Here is an 18,980-nt window from a genome sequence, read left to right as displayed (position 1 = left end):
CACCACCCGTAACTGGCAAAGCTGAGATTCAAACCCACCTCTTCCTCCAAAGCCAGTGCTTTACGTGCTACCAGCACTGCCGCTCCACATCATGCAAAAGTACCTTAGAGTTATTTTCATCTGCTGATGAAAATAGTAGGCAGAGGACAAGAAAAATGAAGTAAATTGACTCCTACCATCATTTTGTCATATTTCACTAAGTTATTTCTAATTAAAATCAACATAAAAAGTAAGCAGTTATCTATTATTATTCAAAATGAGCAAAAGTAGTAATTTTGCTGAACTCAAGAACTGTTTTATAGTTTTATGATTTGCCCTTTCATGTTTTTCTTTCATTTAATTTGAAGATTATGCTAGTCCCTCTCAATACTTACAGTATAGCAAACCTTGACATTACTGAGAATTAGAATCTCATCTTTGGCTCATGGTTATTCTGACTGAATGGACTACTTGGCTGCACAGATTGAGTATTTATGGAAAAATAATTCAATCAGTTGTGCAGTACATGGAATCTCTGAAAGCCACATGTGTCACTTGTCTTTAAATCATTCAGCATGGTTTGGTATTTAATAACTCATAGAAATAAATCGGAAGAGGAAAAAATGGCTTTTTAAAAAGATTTTATATATTTATTCATGACAGACAGAGAGAGAGAGAGAGAGAGAGGCAGAGACATAGGCAGAGTGAGAAGCAGGCTCCATGCAGGGAGCCCGAGGTGATAATCGATCCCGGGACTCGGGGTCACAACTGAGCTGTAGGTAGATGCTCAACTGCTGAGCCACCCAGGCTATCCCCCAAAAAAGGATTTTCTGAAAATTCCTTAGAAATAATACCAGTTATTTCCTAAGTATTTTCAAACATTGAATTTGTCTTTGTTTTATATTGCCATTAATAGTGAGAAGGCAAAACAAATGCTGAATAATCAACAAGGACTGTGGATCAGAATGAATTACAGCCACATTCCCAAAGAAGATAAGAAAACTGAGAAAGAAACAAAACTGTATGGACTGTGAGTCCTTTGTGCATTTTGAGTGCATTTGATTGGAGGTCCTTGGAGGTGACAGGCACCTCTAGGTATGGAGTTCATGATGTCTTCCCTGTCCTGAGGTTCCAGGAAAATCCTCCAAATGTGATTCTTGGAGCTTGCACTCAAGATGCCTGTTGCCTTTTGACTACAGATCATTCATTTGGTAAAATAGAGGGTCCCATGATAAGAGATTGTGTACAGATGACTGTCCTACCACTGGAAACAAATCTCCACTTTAACTTTGTTGACCCTGCAGAGCCTCCCATCATGGGAAATTCCTGGAGCCCCTCTGTTTTGAACCACTCAATCTCAGTCCAGCAATGTTCTCCAGCTATCATTCAATGTCTCAGAGTTATCAATCCAGAGCTGCCAAAACCTCATTAGCTAACTTAGTATCAGGGTCTGAAAATGCAAGCCTCATTTAGAAAGTCATATGCAATGGGACGCCTGGGTGGCTTAGTGATTGAGTGTCTGCCTTCGGCTCAGGGCATGACCCCGGGGTCCTGGGATCGAGTCCCACATCGGGCTCCCCGCAGGGAGCCTACTTCTCCCTCTGCCTGTGTCTTTGCCTCTCTCTCTGCCTGTCATGAATAAATAAATAAAATATTAAAAAAAAAAGAACCTTATATGGAACATTCAGAATTGACTGTGGCTTCTTTTTCCATCTATGGAGTCAAACAGACCAATCAATTTGGAAACCCAGTTCTCTTTACTGACTAGACTTACTGTCTCAAGGTTGAACAGAGGCAATGTGGTATTTAGTTCGTATGTCTCATATTAACTAATTTTTTAGGATCCTCACTTATGTGAGAAAATCCCTTTGTTCTTATTCCTCATTTCTAAGAATGTTTAAAGCCAAAAGTGTCGAAGAGAAAGTCATTCTCCCCAAAATTCAGCTGTGATAGGAAGTTCAAGAAACAGCCCCAGAAAACTATTTTACTTTGTATTTCTGGTCCCACTTTTTAGATGTACAATAAACTTTTAAATGATGCCAAAACTCTTCTGAGTACCTACCCAAACCTTTACTAAGCTCCAGGCCTCTTAGAGTTCACTCATGCATAATAGGCATCAGTCAGGTTCACTAAATTTAATCGTAACCATATTGTTTCTGCTTAAAGTACGTGGAAGAGAATGAATGCCACAAACTGTAATATTCAGAAGGTGTAGGATGGCTTCTTTTGAAAATACCATGTCCAGCTCTGGGTTCTAGAGGCCAAGAGACAAGGAAAATTTGCATAGAGTTCATGAAGGTTCTCATAGGGACTAGGAGTAATCAGTTTAGAAAGAAAATAATAATTCTTTTTTGTATTTGGAGAGGTGAGTAAATAAACTTTTATCGGAGAGAGTAAACAAGCAGTTATTTTATGATAAAGTGGGAGTATTACTCAAGTTCGATAAAACTATTTTCTAACATCTAAAATTATTGGATCAAGAATTGAAAAGTAGGGGTAATTATGGAATCTTCTTTGAGGTATACAAAATGGAGCAAGTCTCAGGGACTTGGGTTGATTTTTGTATCTTTTACAAAGATGTGTGGTTAGATTAGGTATTTTCTGAAGTTCTTTTCAATTCTAGATTTCTAATACTGGTAGCCAAATATAAAGTCTTCTCCTAAGTTTACTTACAGACAAATAATGTTTAAGTAAATCTAGAAATTTGAAGTAAATTGAAGAAATTGGCATTGCCATTTATTTCTCAATAGGATTTGTATGTATTACACTAAATAAAAATAGACAAACCAAGCCGGTTAACTATAGACTATATAAGAGTAAAAGCGAACAGCACACAATGTAAGAATAGACAGTGAAGCTCTACTGTATAGCCTCAGAGAGCTCATTATAAATAGGCCCTTAGTCAGAAGATGAACTGAAAATACAGAAAAATAAGCAGTTTGCTACAAGGTCACTCACACCGCTAGCCCCAGAAAATATTTGAAAAAGTTGAAATTTGTCTTTTGTGCTTTTCTACCTTTACATGGTCAGGTTTCACGTATCTTTTTACTGCCTTCTGGCACTTTAGAGTCATTCCTAGAAGCAAACCTAGTTTCTGCCCTCTCCACCATAAAGACATGCTCTTTGCTATCAAATTTTTTAAGGCATGAGGACTTCGATTCAAAATTTTTAGTTCTGCTTCCCATTGTTTTGAGTTAAATTGTATTTGTTGCCCTATGCCCAAGGGTGAGGTATCCAGGTTATGTGTCTGTTTCCATAGTGTTTCTACTGCTGAGAATTCTGGGCCATTGGATAGAAAAGGACTGAGGGCACATTTTGCTGTCCCTGAAGTCCTACCAATCAAATGCCTGCCTCATCTATGTGTTTAGACCAGCACAGACAAACTAGCAAACAATCTGGATGTACATGTTAAAATATCTTTCTATTCTGCTTCCTCTCTATCAGATATAAACAATGCATATGTTTTTCTGAATCTAAAAGCAAATTTTTCTTTCAGATACTTTATAACTGACTATTCTTGAAAACTCCAGGAAAGGTTAAAAAAAAAGAAGCTATGTTTAATTCATTTAACAGTGATTATAAGATATCTGTCTCATTATATGAATTGGGAGGGTTTATTAATTGTGTCTGTATAATGGGAAATTTAATAATCTTTGCTACATTAATTCAAAGTAAAGTTTTTTTCTGAGATTTGAATTTTAAACAGCATTAATGACGGGTGATTCCAAGAACAGGCAGTTACTTCCTGGGGAGATTCAGTAAAATTAAAGAGTTTTATTTAGTTTATCAGGGTTTAGAGCTGAATGCAATTTTTGTTAAAGAAGATGCAGCTTTTTGTGGCTAGAAGAAACAATTGCTTAAAAAAGCAATTTAACACTTGAGGTTTTTGTTATTGCTGTTATTTTGTTTTGTTTAGTACAAATGTTAGAGAATAGTTGGAACATGAAGAATTTTGGGGTCTGGCAGAAATATTTAGTACAGGTGAGATTATGACAATCCTGTTATCTGCTAAATACCATGCAAAGATTGTATTCCAGAATACATCAGCTAATGACACCTAAGATTTGTTGCACTTTACAGTTTTTAAGGAGTATTCACATTAATTCTTTCAATCATTGCAAGAACTCTGTAAAGTAGAAAGGATGGACATTTTCTCTATATTGTAGATAAAATAAAACTTGGAGATGTTGTCCCTTACCCAACCCAAACCACATGGATAGGGAAGATTAGTATCTAGGTTTGGTTTGGTTCAGTGTGGTGGTATTCTTTTTGTTACTGTTTTTTTTATTTGGTCCTTAGGTTTATTTCTCCAGTCATCATGGTTCTAGATAATTTTTACTAGGGAAGCTATGTAAGTGTTTGATTTTTTTGCTGCAGGAACCTGAAAAAAAAATCAGACTACTTTGCCTTGAAATTCTTAAACAAATCATTCACTACAGCTTGTATTTAGACTATGTTTCTATTATTCAAACTCCTTTTGTCCACCCATATTGTTTAGACCTATAAAGAAACCCAACACCAAGTCCTGCCTGTGCCCAAATTAATGCCATGACCTTTGCTGTCTTACTTGTATTTCTAGAAACAGCACTTAAATGTGAGATTAAAATCACCTCCATTCAATAAGTAAATAACGTTTGTGTATTGCAGATCACAGTCATTTATCAGGAATAAGGCAGCTTTACTTTTTACAGGAAATGGAAAGTAAAACCTCAACAAATGGATGCAACCCTTCAGAATGGACTCTCAAATGGGCACTGCTGAAAATTGATCTGGTTACTTGTCAATTGCATTATTCAGACATGACATCAGCAACAGAGCTGTAGCCAGTGCTAGCTCATTGCCCCATGACAAGCTTTCATAAATAAAAAACATACTCTCTAAAGATACAAGCATCTCTTAGACTGTAATTTGAGCTTCAGAACCTAATTAAACAACTTTCCACTAGCCTCATTAATAAGCACTGAACCAGACTCTATACAAACAACAAACCATTTTATTATATCATCACCAGTGTGTCATTCCATTCTAGAGGAAAGCAGGCTGTTGACTGAGACAGTTTCTATATTTACTTCTGATTTTGTTTATGATGCATTTTTATAGACTAGCATGTTAAATTATGACTGACTGAAATCCTAAATTTAAATCTTTTGGCAATGACATACTCTTTGATGCTCTTCAAACCATTCTATTTTGTTCCATCAGTGCAAAGACATCATGCTTCTTTACCTGGGGGATTATGTTCATTGAGAATCACAAGCGATGCTGGTGTAGGTCTTCTTTTTCTTATCTGTGAACAACAAAGCCCCAGCTAAGGTCAGTGAGAGTCAGACATTCCCCCCGGTTACTCTACAGCTTGCAAAGCTGTTCCATCCTCATCTTTTCCCAACATAAAAAAAAAAAAAAAAAAAAAAAAAACAGGCAAATTTCTGGAGAGCGCACAGTAGGTGTTTACTATTTTGAATTACAGAAAGCCAGGGAGTAGAACTTTCAGATATTAGTATCGCCTTCTAGGACCAAAAAAGCTACCATTCCACAGAAAATAAATAGTTGTATATAATCAAATGATGCCACTGAAATAATATGCAGTGTAGGTACAAGGATGACTTGCTAATTTAATGGCCCTCTTGGAGTCCCATAATGATGCTTTCAAGATCCATTATCCTTTTTCTAAATAGGTTAAGAGAAGCTTAGAAAACTTAAATTTCTAGCAGGTTAAATTTAATAACAAGAGTTCTTCATTTTTATTAATATTATAAGGTTTTCTTATTTTCTAATAAGATATTTAGGACAAAGAAGGAATGAGTATGGATTTTATGAGAGTAATTCATTTAAAACTAATAGGTTTGATGTGGATTCTTTCCTTATTTTAAGAGTTACAGGAGCATATTATGATTAGACTTTCTAAAGTGTTCTTTATTTCCTAAACATATAGGTAAGTTCTTAAAATATAAGTCAGTAGGATAGAGGATAAAATTTGCCAATGACATTTTGTCTAGGACAGAACCAATGTCCCATTCAATACAGATACATGTTCAAGGTTATGTTTATCTGGCCTGAGTCTGGGAGGATCTGTTTCAGATTATCAAAGCATCCTAGAAAGGTATGAGTCTTAGTTTCAGTAATTATTCTTAAGATGTTGTATAAAATATTTGGAAAAGTGTTCAAGGATAATTTAGGCTGTAAAAATTAATGAGTTAGATTGAAGATCCCATAAATTTTTTTCTGCTTTTGCCTCCCAACTGTTGTATTTTACCACAAATGGTCTTTAAGTGGTTCTATTGCATCAAGACTCTAAGTAAATCTGAATATGAAAGGTGATACAGATGTAAACCAATCTTAGATGAAAAAGAGACAGAGACAAAAGTATAGAAATATATTTATATAGATATATTAGACATAGAAAAGGAATCCAAGAAGTATTTAATAGTATTTTAATATCTGAAAAAAATCTTTAAAATTATACATACCATCTACAAATCCTATCTCATATATTAGCTACACTTATAATTACTGCTTTGAATATATGATGAAAAACATTAAAAATATTAACCCGATAGTCTGAAATTATTCAAAGGTTTAATGCTTTCATTGTTAAATGAATCTATTTTATAAATAATGAAATAAAAGGTTGCTAATGCTGATAATTGTTTTTTTTTCTCTAAATGTTGAACTTGTTAATTTAGTAAGCAAAAGCAAAAGATTTCCAGATCCAAATCTGAATCACTAATATAACCATTTTTTTCCCTAATGAGTGCTAATATTTTATCACATGAAGGGCTGCATTTTAGCCAATAGGTCCCCCAGTGCAACTCAAATACAAGTGCCATATGGAAACCAGCTTATTTCTCATTCACATATCCTGGAAAGTCACAAAGTTTAACAAATTCAAGAGGTAGAGAAGCTTTCAATGAAAGCTTATATACAGGACCTTATATGTTACCTTATATACAGGACGTGGTCCCCACCCAAGTCCACTTACCTGCTCTGCTGCTTCAGGTGCAATCTGACTCTGGAATAAAGGCACAGCAAATTGTATCTTTTTAGGACTGTTGGGCTCCATGATAATGACGAGAATTAGAGACGGGAAGCGCTCAGAAAGACTAACCCCAGGTGGTGTCTGGGATGTGTATCCTCAGGCACACTCCGCCCAGCCACACAGGGCACTTCGTAATAAATAGCTGTAATTCCAGAGCGAGCAAGTGAAGATGCCGAGGTCTGGGTAAATCCCTTCTTCAACTCCACAGTGATGCCTGGCTTGCCTGTTCCCCCACCAATCTCTTAGAACCTCTCAGCACAATACAGAAAGGAACAATAAGCTAATTGTGTGCTTCTTCACTAATACACATGCCAAGCATTCACTCAGCAGCTAATTGAAAATGCAATGCTAGCCTTGAAGGACCCGCTGCCCTGGGATTTGAAAGAAAGGCTCTATCCACTGTACATTACTAACCGGCTGCTCAAAAGTGCAATGTAAGCTCCCTCTGAGTATTGCAGGGATGGGCCATTCATTATTGATGAACATAAAGCAGGAAGTTTTTAGAACTGGGGGCAGGGTTTGGGTATGAAATCATTTCATTTCTCTTGTAGTAACTTGTAAGTCAGACACCTGTGCCATTTTGCATTCAGCCACCAAATTGATGAATGGCCACAGAAGGTAAGCCACAACCAATAATATCAGCTATATTTATGCTATGAGATCTGGTTAGGTAAGACTGACCATGGGAAGCAGAGTATCTGTGGCATAGTAAGGATACCACTGCCCTAGACTGAGCAGATTTTAATTCAAGTTCCACTTCTACCATTCACAAGCAAATCACAGCCTACGTCTAGGCCCCCGTACCTCCATTAGAAAAACGATGGGATTGGACTTGGTGACCTTTAAGCTCCTGTTCTGTTCCAGCATTCTATAATTGTAGTTCACAGTTATCATTAGAGTGGAAAGTATTGGACAGCTAAATTTAGCAAACAGCTTGAAAGTCACTGCTGCAATAATGACCTCTGTTTCATTTCCTGGTGGAGCCAGCTATATTCTCTGATTTGGAAGAAAACAGAAGTGACTAGAAAACATTAGTGAAACCTCACATTGTGCTTTATTGTCAATAGTGGGTATATGTGTACAGAAAAGGACTTGAAAAAAAAAAAAGCATAGAAGGGGTTTTCTCCAGAATGATAGAGGAAGATGGTCATACTGGCTGTGGGGAAGGTAGAGGGAGACAGTAGCCTGACCTCACGTCAGTTAGTATCCAAGGGGAGGCAACAGCATGGCTAGATGGCCTTCCTGCATCCAGCTCCTTTTGCAAAGGGAAGCCTGAAAATGAAGCTTTCTAATGGGAGAACGAACTTGAGTGCTCTAGTCTCTTATTTGAAAGATTTGGTTTGAAGAATACTAGATTTTTAATGTGTTTTTGGATTTATAGAATACATTTAGGTACTGAAATATTATTCCAGGTATTTACAAATGAGGTTTTTTTCTCTTTTGTTTAAATTCTGAGTCCATACCAGGAATCCATCTTAATGATTTAAGTATGCAATGTTCTGTTGAAAGAATATGGAAAGTAACATGCATTATTCAAGTGGTTTTCTATACCCACTAGGGGAAAAAGCAAATGAAGATGTGGATGTGAAAGCACTTTCAGCTGAAGAACAGTGCTGACCGGCAAGACATTTTGTGATGCACTCATCCTTGTCGTGTCAAAGGCAAACTTATAAATTACATTTTGTGTAACAGTTTACAAAGATCCCAGCCTGAAGCCTGAATCAATATCATTAATGAAGTAATTTTTTTGAGTATTTCCTCAAATTATACAAAAGAAAAACAAGACAGTATTTCTAGTGAGTAATCAATCCAGAACTTCACTTAGAGGTTTAGAGCATGCACTTGGCAGCCTCGAGTTCAAACCCTGGCTCTGCTACTTAGTTTATCAACTTGGCAGTAAAGGAAATTTCTTCTTGTGAGGTTTAGATGAATTATTTCTTTATAGGAGTGTGTTTTGAGGCCAGTACATGATAACTACTCGGTAAAAGATAACTATTATTTTTCTTTCAACTAGACTCTTCAATAGGCTTGAAGATAGACATTTTCAGCCTGAATTAGTAGGAATCTCTACCTGTTTGGAATGATTTCGTACCTGTTAGAACACTAGGTGATCAAGTGAAATTCCAGTGCACATTATAGTATAAATAGCAATAAAATCATTCTCATTTACTAACTGCTCTATTTTGAATACTTTGACCAGAAATAGTATCATAAAAGAACTATCTGGACCCTTTAAGTTTCTCCTCCACCAGCTCAACTCTTGTGCATCGTTCAGACTCAGCTGAGTTTTGTGGCCTCTAGGTAGATTTTGTACATTTACTTCTATCCACAGTAGGTTTAGGCTTACCTTTTCTGTGTTCCCAAAGCACCCAGAATATGTCTACTTAGTATAATAAATACCCATTTGTCTTTTCTGTTTAGCATTTCACAGAGTCACTCATTTACATAGTACATATTTATCAAATACATAGTACATCTGCTTTATGCCAGGCTTTGTGCTATGGCACTAGAAGAGAAATTATGTTAGACGATGTTTGAGGTCATTTTCAAGCTGAGTTGTTATTCCAAGAATCACTTAAAATGCAACTTAAATTTGAAATAATAAAAAAATTTATATCTGTTTATATGGGCAGTATGGTTACACTAAATATTGGTGTGCATTTTTTCTCCCCATTAGAGATAATACTAATAGCTAACACTTATATAACATTTACCATGTGCCTGGTGCTACTTTAAGTGCTTTATCAGCATTATTTTATTTAATACTCATAATAACTCTTTGAGGTAAATACTATTGCTATCCTCATTTTTAATTTACAAGGAAGAAACAGAACCAAAGAATTTAAGTAATTTACCCAAGGTCATACAGCTAATATGTAGCAGAAACAGGATTCAGATGCTAGTGATTTTGTCTAAGGCCTGGGCTTTACTCAGATGGTTACTTCCCCATAAGGGCCTACAGAGAAGTTGGTGGAAGGCATCAGAACCTAAAATGGTGAGGTGTTCTAACCATTCTAGTTCCATGGTAAAAGATCTTAAGATGAAGTGGTGAGTGAATAAAAGGAAAGAAAGTAGCAGACTCTAAGATACTAGTAACCAGGAAGATCTTACATTTCAAATTAGATATCAGAATAAAATGAAGACTCTAGAGATGAGTGTTAAGTCACCATGCTGACTTTTTACTTTTCTTTCTTTTTTTTTTTTTAAGTTACGGGTTCTTTTTTAAAAAAATATTTTATTTAAATTCAATTTGCGGGGACGCCTGGGTGGCTCAGCAGTTTAGCACCTGCCTTCAGCCCAGGGCATGATCCTGGGGTCCCGGGATCGAGTCTCACATTGGGCTCCCTGCAGGGGACACACTCTGCCTGTGTCTCTGGCTCTCTCTCTCTCTCTCTCTGTGTGTCTTTCATGAATAAATAAATAAAAAATCTTAAAATGAATAAATAAATTCAATTTGCCAACATATAGTATAATCCCCAGTGCTCATCCCATCAAGTGCCCTCCTTAGTGCCGGTTACCCAGTTACCCCATTTCTCCACCCACCTCCCCTTCTGCAAACCTTTGTTTCCCAGAGTTAGGAATCTCTCATGGTTTGTCTCCCTCTCTAATTTTTCCCCAATTCGTTTCCCTCCTTTCCTTCATAGTCCCTTTCTCTATTTTAAAGTAATGAATTCTATCATTAAAGATTAAAAATGCCTCTAGAGCAAGCAATAACTATATTCTGTCTTCAAGGTAAATGATACTGTGAATAAAGAAGGTAGTACACTAGGAGAATAGTCCATTATGCCTTCCTGATTTTAGTTTATAATATCTGACCTTATTTTCCATAGCTCTTCAAGAATCCCATCTAGCCCACACTTTACTCTGCAGCCAGTCTTTTCTGTGGCCTCCCCTACCTTCCTGGGAAGTTTTCCTGCCCTCACTCCTTTTATCCAAATTGGATTTATCCTCTAATCCCACTTCTTAGGAAGTTACCTTCAGATTCTCCAGATAAAATGCATCGTTCCTTTTGTTCCTCTCCTGGTTTTTAATTCTATGTAGTCTTATTTACTTGTTATATGTAGTTCTATTTACTATGTGTAGTTCTGTATGTTATATGTAATTCTATATGTTATATGTAATCTATAACAATGTCCTATGTGTTCCTTCAGCCTCCCTTCCTAGACTGGAAGTCCTTTTTTTTTTTTTTTTTTTTTTTTTGGAAGTCCTTTTCCATCTTGTCCTACACATACACAAACAAGCATAAGGTTGGCCATCCAGTCTTGCCAAATAATTCCACTTAGGCATCACCTATCCAATATTGTCAGGAAACAAGGTTCTCCTGACACCCCTATAAATAAATAATCTCAACCTCACAAGAAGAAATTTCCCTTGTCAGAAAAATTTATACTGAATTTTTCTAAAGACTACAGCTCAACCTCTTAAGCACCACACTTGGCTTTTATCGTGATATTTTAAGATATCATGTTTAAGTGGGCACTTAAAACATATTCCGTATTTTCATGTCTTTTAAAAGAGTATATATCAACCAGAATTTCTCCTTTTTCCTTACTTCATAGCATTCATATAAACATCAGTTGTTGTCTCTGTCATATACAAAGCTGCCATCTGAAGCTATTGGTATTTGTTGCTACCCTAACTAGCTCCAAATGCCATAGATTTATAGTTCTATGACTGTTCTGGAGATCTTCTTTAACGGATGATTGCCAGTAGTTATTTTTCTTTTTGGCCACCACCTCCACCTCCCCTTCCTCCTCCTCCTCTTCTTCCTTCTCCTTCTTTTCAGAGAGAGAATGTGTTCCCAAGAGGGGGGTGGGGTAGTGGACAGAGGGAGAGAGAGAATCTTGAGCAGGCTCCATGCTCAGGGCAGAGCCTGATGCGGCGCTCGATCTCATGACCTGAGCTGAAATCAAGAGTCATGCGCTCAACCAATTGAGCCACACAGGCATCCCTATCAGTAGTTATTTTTAAATTGTCATTCGTGTTAGTCCCTTCGAGCTGCCATAACACGGTATTAGAGACCAAGTGCCTCACAAACAACAGACACTTCTTTCTCACAGTTCTGGAGTCTGAGAAGTCCAAGATCATGATGTCAGCAGATGTGGTGACTGGTGAGGACTCACATTCTAGACAGCTATCTTTTCACTGTGTCCTCCTCTGGCTTAAAGGGCAAGAGATCTCTCCAGAGCCTCTTCTATAAGGACACTAATCCCTTTAATGAGGGCTCTGCCGTCATGACCTAATCCCTTCTCAAAGTCCTCACTTCCTAATATCATTACCTAGTGATTAGGATTTCAATATATTTCAATATATGCATTTGGTCCATTGCATCCAACTGATATATAATAAGTGCTTTAATTTTGTAAAAAGAGAAGAGAATAAAAGGAAGAATAGGGAAGGGATGAAAGGGAATAGGGGGAGTGGAGAAGGGAGGAAAAGGTTTGCTCAGAAAATATTTTTAAGAAATGTTTAATGTACTTCCTATTCAAGGTTGTGTTTCAAATAGTTTGATTTCATGAATCATGAGATATTATTCTGTTTAACGCTTGGTTGGCTAATTGAATATCACAAAAATAAGAGCAAATATTTATTAAACATATTTATAGATATGTAGGATTACATTAAATGCCAAAAATACCATAATGAGCAAAAGCAGATAACATATGATAGTGTCTAGATATGTATCAGTTAAAACAATTTCTTTCCCTGCCTTTAAGGAGATGATTATTATATGAACTAAAGAAATTGTAGTTCTTGAGTCTACATAAAAGTGTATTAGTTTGTAAAATACTGTCATAAATATCATTCATTCATCCAGTAAATATGTATTGAGCATCCCATTCTATGCTAAACTGCTGGGATATAAACATGAACAAGACAATGTCCCAACCATCAAAGAACTTACAGTTAAGTGAAGAAGGCAAAATCCTAAACAAGTGAGTGGCATAGAGCTAAAGATGCTATGATAGAAAGTGGTAAAAGGAAATATCAAGGGGACCTGGGTAGGAAGGTGATGGGTGACTCTGGGTCACAGATAGTTTTGTTTGCCTATACAGTATTTTTTAAAACTGAGATGACATTTTAAGGCAAATAAAAATAAAATATATCCAACTTTTCTTAATAAAATAGAAGGTCTCAAAGCTGGGTTCTCATATCCACAAGGTCACAGTCAACGCCAGTGACATAAAGCTACCTTCTGTAAACATGGCAGTGATTTCTACACTGAAAATCATTCTAACATAGTGTATGTATGGTATTGCTCATAATCCAGATAGCCTCAGTCAATACCAACACCAACTACAGGAGAGGATGATAGGTGTGACAACGTTGGATACCATGCAAAGAACTGTGGGATTTACTGTGAAGGCAACAAGTATATCTAGAGCGATTTAAGTAGGAGAATATTATAATCTAATTTGAGTCTTAGAATGGTCACCTTGGTGTCTCTGTGGAGGATAGATTGGAAGGGATCAAGACCAAAGGTGAGAAAATCTGAAGATATTATAATATTCTACTCGAGATGACAAAAGCCTTAACTAAAGTAATAGTGGTGAAGGTGGAGAGGGAGATGGACACAATGTGGCTATTTGATAGCATTGGATAGTGATGGGGGAAGAAAGAAATGGAAGAATGAATCCAGGATTTCAGGTTCAGCAGCTTGGCATATGGGAATATCACTCACTAATATGTGGGTGGTTGAAACATTCCACATATTCTTCTGCAATGTGCCTTTACTGCTCCCTCATTAAGAGGTGGAGTCAAATTCCCTGAGCTTGAATCTGTCTGGCCTTAGTGACATGTCTGTAACGAACAGAATACAAAGGAAATGATCCTGCATGACTGCAGAGGTTAGGTCATAAAAGGCTACACTGGGCACCTGAGTGGCTCAGTCAATTAAGTGTTTGCTTTCAGCTCAGGTCATAGTCTCAGGTTTCTGGAATAGAGCCCCAAGTCAAGCTCCACACTTATCAGGGAGTCCGCTTCTTTCTCTCCCTCTGCCTCTGCTCCTGCTCATGTACTTTCTCTCTCAAGTAAATAAATAAGATCTTCAAAAAAAGAAAAAGGCCATACTAATTCCTCTTAGTTCTCTTGTAATACTTGCTCACTAGTCCCTCCATCTGGGAATGCTCCTTCTTAGAAACCAGCCAGCCCACTGTGAAGAATACATGTAAGCAGGATACATGTAAGCATTCTGGTTGATAGCCCCAAATGAACCTAACTTTCAAATCATTCTTGCCAAGGTGCCAGACATGTGAGTTAAGAAGCCTCCAAAGCACTCTAGTCCCTAACTACTCACATCATCCCAGCTGTTTGAGTCTTCAGAGCTGATGACATCAGATGCAAAGTTCTGCTTTGTCTATTGACACTCCAGATGCTCCATCTTGGGCCATTTTCTTTCTGAGCCCGGTTGGTATGCAGTGAGAAGCCCAAGCCATATGGAGAGGTCATGTGTTCACTCCAGTCAGTAGCCTCAGTGAAGAACAGCCTTTGAATAACCACAACCATCCCATGAGACATTGAATGAAGAAGCCTCTGGATGATTCCAGCCTTTTACCATGAGTCACTTCCAGCTGTTTGTGTGTTCCAGCTGGGACCCCAGACATCCGGGAGCAGAGATGGACTCTCCTCACTTTACCCTGTCTGAATTCTTGACCTATAAATCTGGATGTAAATTGATAGTTGTTTATAGCACTATATTTGCAACAGGGATATATAGGCAAAATTTGGTAATCATTGGCTACTTTAAAATCATTATTATCTTCTTTTTATAGCTGGCCATTTTATATGTGTGTTTATAACTCAGAAGTGAGGTCTCACTTAATAAAGATATACATATAAATAAATGAGTGATTGTCAAATAAACAATTGAAGACATAGAAGTCAAAAAATTAATCCAAGCAGTGTGTAGAATGCAGAGAGAAGGAAATCAGAATTTTGAGAATTCCAAAGGTTAAAGAGAGAAGAAAAGACAGAATGGAAACAAAAATTAAAGAAGTAAGAAGATCAGGGAAGAATTGTTACATGGAGATCAAAGTTGAAGACAGTTTATTTAGGAGCATTGTAATCTGCAATAAAAAACAACTGTAGGGACTCCTGGGTGGCTCAGCAGTTGGGTGTCTGCCTTCGGCTCAGGGCATGATCCCGGGATCTGGGATAGAGTCCCACATCGGGCTCCTTGCATGGAGCCTGCTTCTCCCTCTGCCTGTGTCTCTGCCTTTCTCTCTGTGTGTCTCTCATGAATAAATAAATAAAATCTTAAAACAAACAAACAAACAAACAAACACAGAACCTTAAAGTAGACAGCAAGAGCAAGAAGGGGATCTTTAGGTCAGTTTTATATATGAACAAGTCTCAAGTATGTCCTGTGTTGTAAGGAGGTGGCCAATAGAGAGAGGTTGAACATACAGAAGAGAGAGGAGAGAATTTTTTAAAAATGCAAATGTATTTTTTTAGGTTGAAGACAATAAAAGGTAGGCAATTTATTTCAGATTACACATCTCTTTTCTGTGCAGGAATTACTACTCAGAATTCCTAAATAGTAGGCCAGTTTTCTTTCTAGAAGGCCATAGATATACTTCTCAAATAAGGAAATGAATGCACAAATAGTCCATTTGTAAAATTCTTCACATTTTATCAATTTCTGATGATACAGTGGGATAAAGTGATGTTATAATGGTATTATATTGGGTTTGAATTTGGAATAACTTCTAAACTCTCGCTCCTGGTTGTTGGTATGGCTTTTAATAATTAATTTTTTTCATGATGTGTTGTTAACTATAGTTAAGTAAAAAAAAAAAGGTTCTTAAAACAGTATGTCTAATCTGTTTCCATAACATATTTATATGGATATATACACACATACACCACACACACAGAGTCATGCATAAGACACATATTGACATGTACATATACATGTGAGAACATATACACATTTTTATATTTTTGTGTGTGATGTGAGAAAAATGTTTGGAGTAACCTCTTCTGATATGTTACTAGGGATTTTCTCTGAATGATGGGACTATAGATCTTATATTTGCTCTTTATGCTTTTCTATTTTATATAATGGGCAGGTATTAATTTTGTAATTAAAAATCAGCTTTCATAATAACAAAGATAATCTTTAAAATAATACTTTCTTTAAAAGGTCTTAATTTTCATATTAAGATTATTTTTACACTCTCCCTTAAATCAGAGAAATTAAAATAGAGTAATCTTTCCAGAAAACATACTTTGTCTTTTAATTAAGGACAGACTGCTTTGGATGAGATCATTATTTCCATAAGCATATTGAATTTTCCTCAGCTATTAAATGCAAAATAATGCCATTCTTAACACACATATTTACCCTACCCAAAGGATAAAAAAAATACTGATTCAAAGGGGCATATGCACTGCAATGTTTATAGCAGCATTATCAACAGTAGTGAAATTATGGAAAGAGTCCAAATGTCCATCAACTGATGAATGGATAAAGAAGATGTGGTATATGCAAACACACACACACACACACACACACACACAGGAATATTATTCAGCCATCAAAAATAATGACATCTTGCCATTTGCAATGATATGGATGGAGCCAGAGTATATTGTGCTAAGTGAAATTAGTCAGAAAAAGACAAATACCATATAATCTCACTCATATGTGGAATTTAAGAAACAAAATTAATGAACATAGGGGAAGGGGGGAAAAAGAGAGAGGGAGGCAAACCATCAGAGACTCTTAATGATAGAGAACAAACTGAGGGTCGCTGGAGGGGAGGTGGATGGGGGAGGGGATAACTGGGTGATGGGGATCAAGGAGGGTCCTTGTGATATAACTGGGTGTTTTATATAAGTTATGAATCACTAAATTCTGCTCTTGAAACCAATATTACACTATGTGTTAATTACAATGTAAATAAAAACTTAAACATCCTTTTTTTTAATTTCTAAATTTTTTTTAATTTTTTTTATTTATTTATGATAGTCACAGAGAGAGAGAGAGAGAGGCAGAGACACAGACAGAGGGAGAAGCAGGCTCCATGCACCGGGAGCCCGATGTGGGATTTGATCCCAGGTCTCCAGGATCGCACCCTGGGCCAAAGGCAGGCGCCAAACCGCTGCGCCACCCAGGGATCCCAAACTTAAACGTCCTTATATTTACCTATAAGAGCAGTATTGCAGGGAAGACTACAGGTACTCAAAGGACCTTTTAATAGACTTGCTGTTACATGCAACATAATGCATATGAGCTACAATAACATCAGTAAAACATCAGGAGAAATGTATTTTCTTATCATTTCCTTGAAGATCACCATTATTTTCTCACTAGCTTAGTGGATTTCTTTCTCTAAGCTGTGGGTAACAAATGGAACATATTCTTACTTCTACTGTTGCATAATTAAGATAGTATGAATGAACAGAATGAACAGAATTAACAGAAGAAGATGTAGCTCCTTAAACTTTAAAGAACTTCAAGTCTTCTACTCAAAAGAGATGTTCAAAATGTAAATAGTATTACATACCACAAAACTGTGATCAGGCAAGGTGTAAAAATATTCAGATAATACTTTCAGTCAGAGAAGTTTGAAGGAACAGTTTTTTCAAAGTCTTAACCAGTCTTACTTTTAAAAATGTCTTTCAGAAGAAAAACTTGAGGGGACAAACATTCTGAAGGAAACAAAATAGGCAACAAATAACTCCCCAGCTAATGCACTATCTTCAGTTTAGTTCCTTAAAACATGCCCTCACATGCCAGCTAGAGAATAGTCAACATCAATTACTGCAAAGATTGTAGATTCATAGAATTTTTCAAAGCAGTATTTTGTGAGTCACCTAAGATAAGTGTCTCATAACTTCATGTGACTGATGCCAAGCACAGTCTCAATTGTCATAAAAGTTTTGGTAGACTCTTAAATCCTTTCATTCATTTTACAGCTACAGGGAAGGTACCTTGAGTACTACCTTTATCGAGAGATCATTTTGGAATCATTGAAGACAGGAAAAGACTGCCCTCCTGAGATGATGAGGCACTTTACTTTAAAATGTATATAATCTTGTCTCACATTTAGATCTTTCATCCATTTTGAGTTTATCTTTGTGTATGGTGAAAGAGAGTGGTCACACCCTTTTTGAACTCAGCCACAGTAACTTCTTGCAAGACACATCCACGAAGGCAAAAGAAACAAAAGCAAAAATGAACTATTGGGACTTCATCAAGATAAGAAGTTTTTGCACAGCAAAGGATACAGTCAACAAAACTCAAAGACAACCTACAGAATGGGAGAAGATATTTGCAAATGACGTATCAGATAAAGGGCTAGTTTCCAAGATCTATAAAGAACTATTAAACTATTAAACTCAACAGCAAAGAAACAAACAATCCAATCATGAAATGAGCAAAAGACATGAACAGAAATCTCACAGAGGAAGACATAGACATGGCCAACATGCACATGAGAACATGCTCTGCGTCACTGGCCATCAGGGAAATACAAATCAAAACCACAATGAGATACCACCTCACACCAGTGAGAATGGGGCAAATTAACAAGGCAGGAAACCACAAATGTTGGAGAGGATGTGGAGAAAGGGGAACCCTCTTACACCGTTGGTGGGAATGTGAACTGGTGCAGCCACTCTGGAAAACTGTGTGGAGGTTCCTCAAAAAGTTAAAAATAGACCTGCCCTACGACCCAGCAATTGCACTGTTGGGGATTTACCCCAAAGATACAGATGCAATGAAACGCCGGGACACCTGCACCCCGATGTTTCTAGCAGCAATGGCCACAATAGCCAAACTGGAAGGAGCCTCGGTGTCCATCGACGGATGAATGGATAAAGAAGATGTGGTTTATGTATACAATGGAATATTCCTCAGCCATTAGAAACGACAAATAGCCACCATTTGCTTCAACGTGGATGGAACTGGAGGGTATTATGCTGAGTGAAATAAGTCAATCAGAGAAGGACAAACATT

The 18,980-nt window shown here is 36.9% G+C and overlaps 1 protein-coding gene and 1 long non-coding RNA gene across 10 annotated transcripts in view; one reads left to right on the top strand and one right to left on the bottom strand.

Moving 5' to 3' along the window:
- PPP1R1C (protein phosphatase 1 regulatory inhibitor subunit 1C) overlaps nucleotides 1–7,415 on the bottom strand; it is a 119,297-nt gene extending 111,882 nt beyond the window's left edge. The window contains exons 1-2 of one of the 4 annotated variants that reach the window (XM_025460398.3): nucleotides 6,959–7,415; nucleotides 5,206–5,266 (exon numbers count right to left, since the gene is read on the bottom strand). In XM_025460398.3, the coding sequence (XP_025316183.1) occupies nucleotides 5,206–5,266; nucleotides 6,959–7,039 (142 nt within the window). In that variant the 5' untranslated portion in view covers nucleotides 7,040–7,415. The remainder of the gene's footprint in view (nucleotides 1–5,205; nucleotides 5,267–6,958) is intronic. The other 3 variants (XM_025460397.3, XM_025460399.2, XM_025460396.3) reach the window with 3 other exon arrangements.
- Nucleotides 1–18,980, top strand: part of LOC112668209 (uncharacterized) — a 130,726-nt gene that overhangs the window by 44,323 nt on the left and 67,423 nt on the right. The window lies entirely within an intron of this gene.

The sequence above is a fragment of the Canis lupus genome, chromosome 36 (genome assembly GCF_003254725.2).
Source record: "Canis lupus dingo isolate Sandy chromosome 36, ASM325472v2, whole genome shotgun sequence".
NCBI lineage: Eukaryota > Metazoa > Chordata > Mammalia > Carnivora > Canidae > Canis > Canis lupus.
Note: the sequence above shows the minus strand (reverse complement) of the source record. Positions and strands in the feature narration are given on the sequence as shown.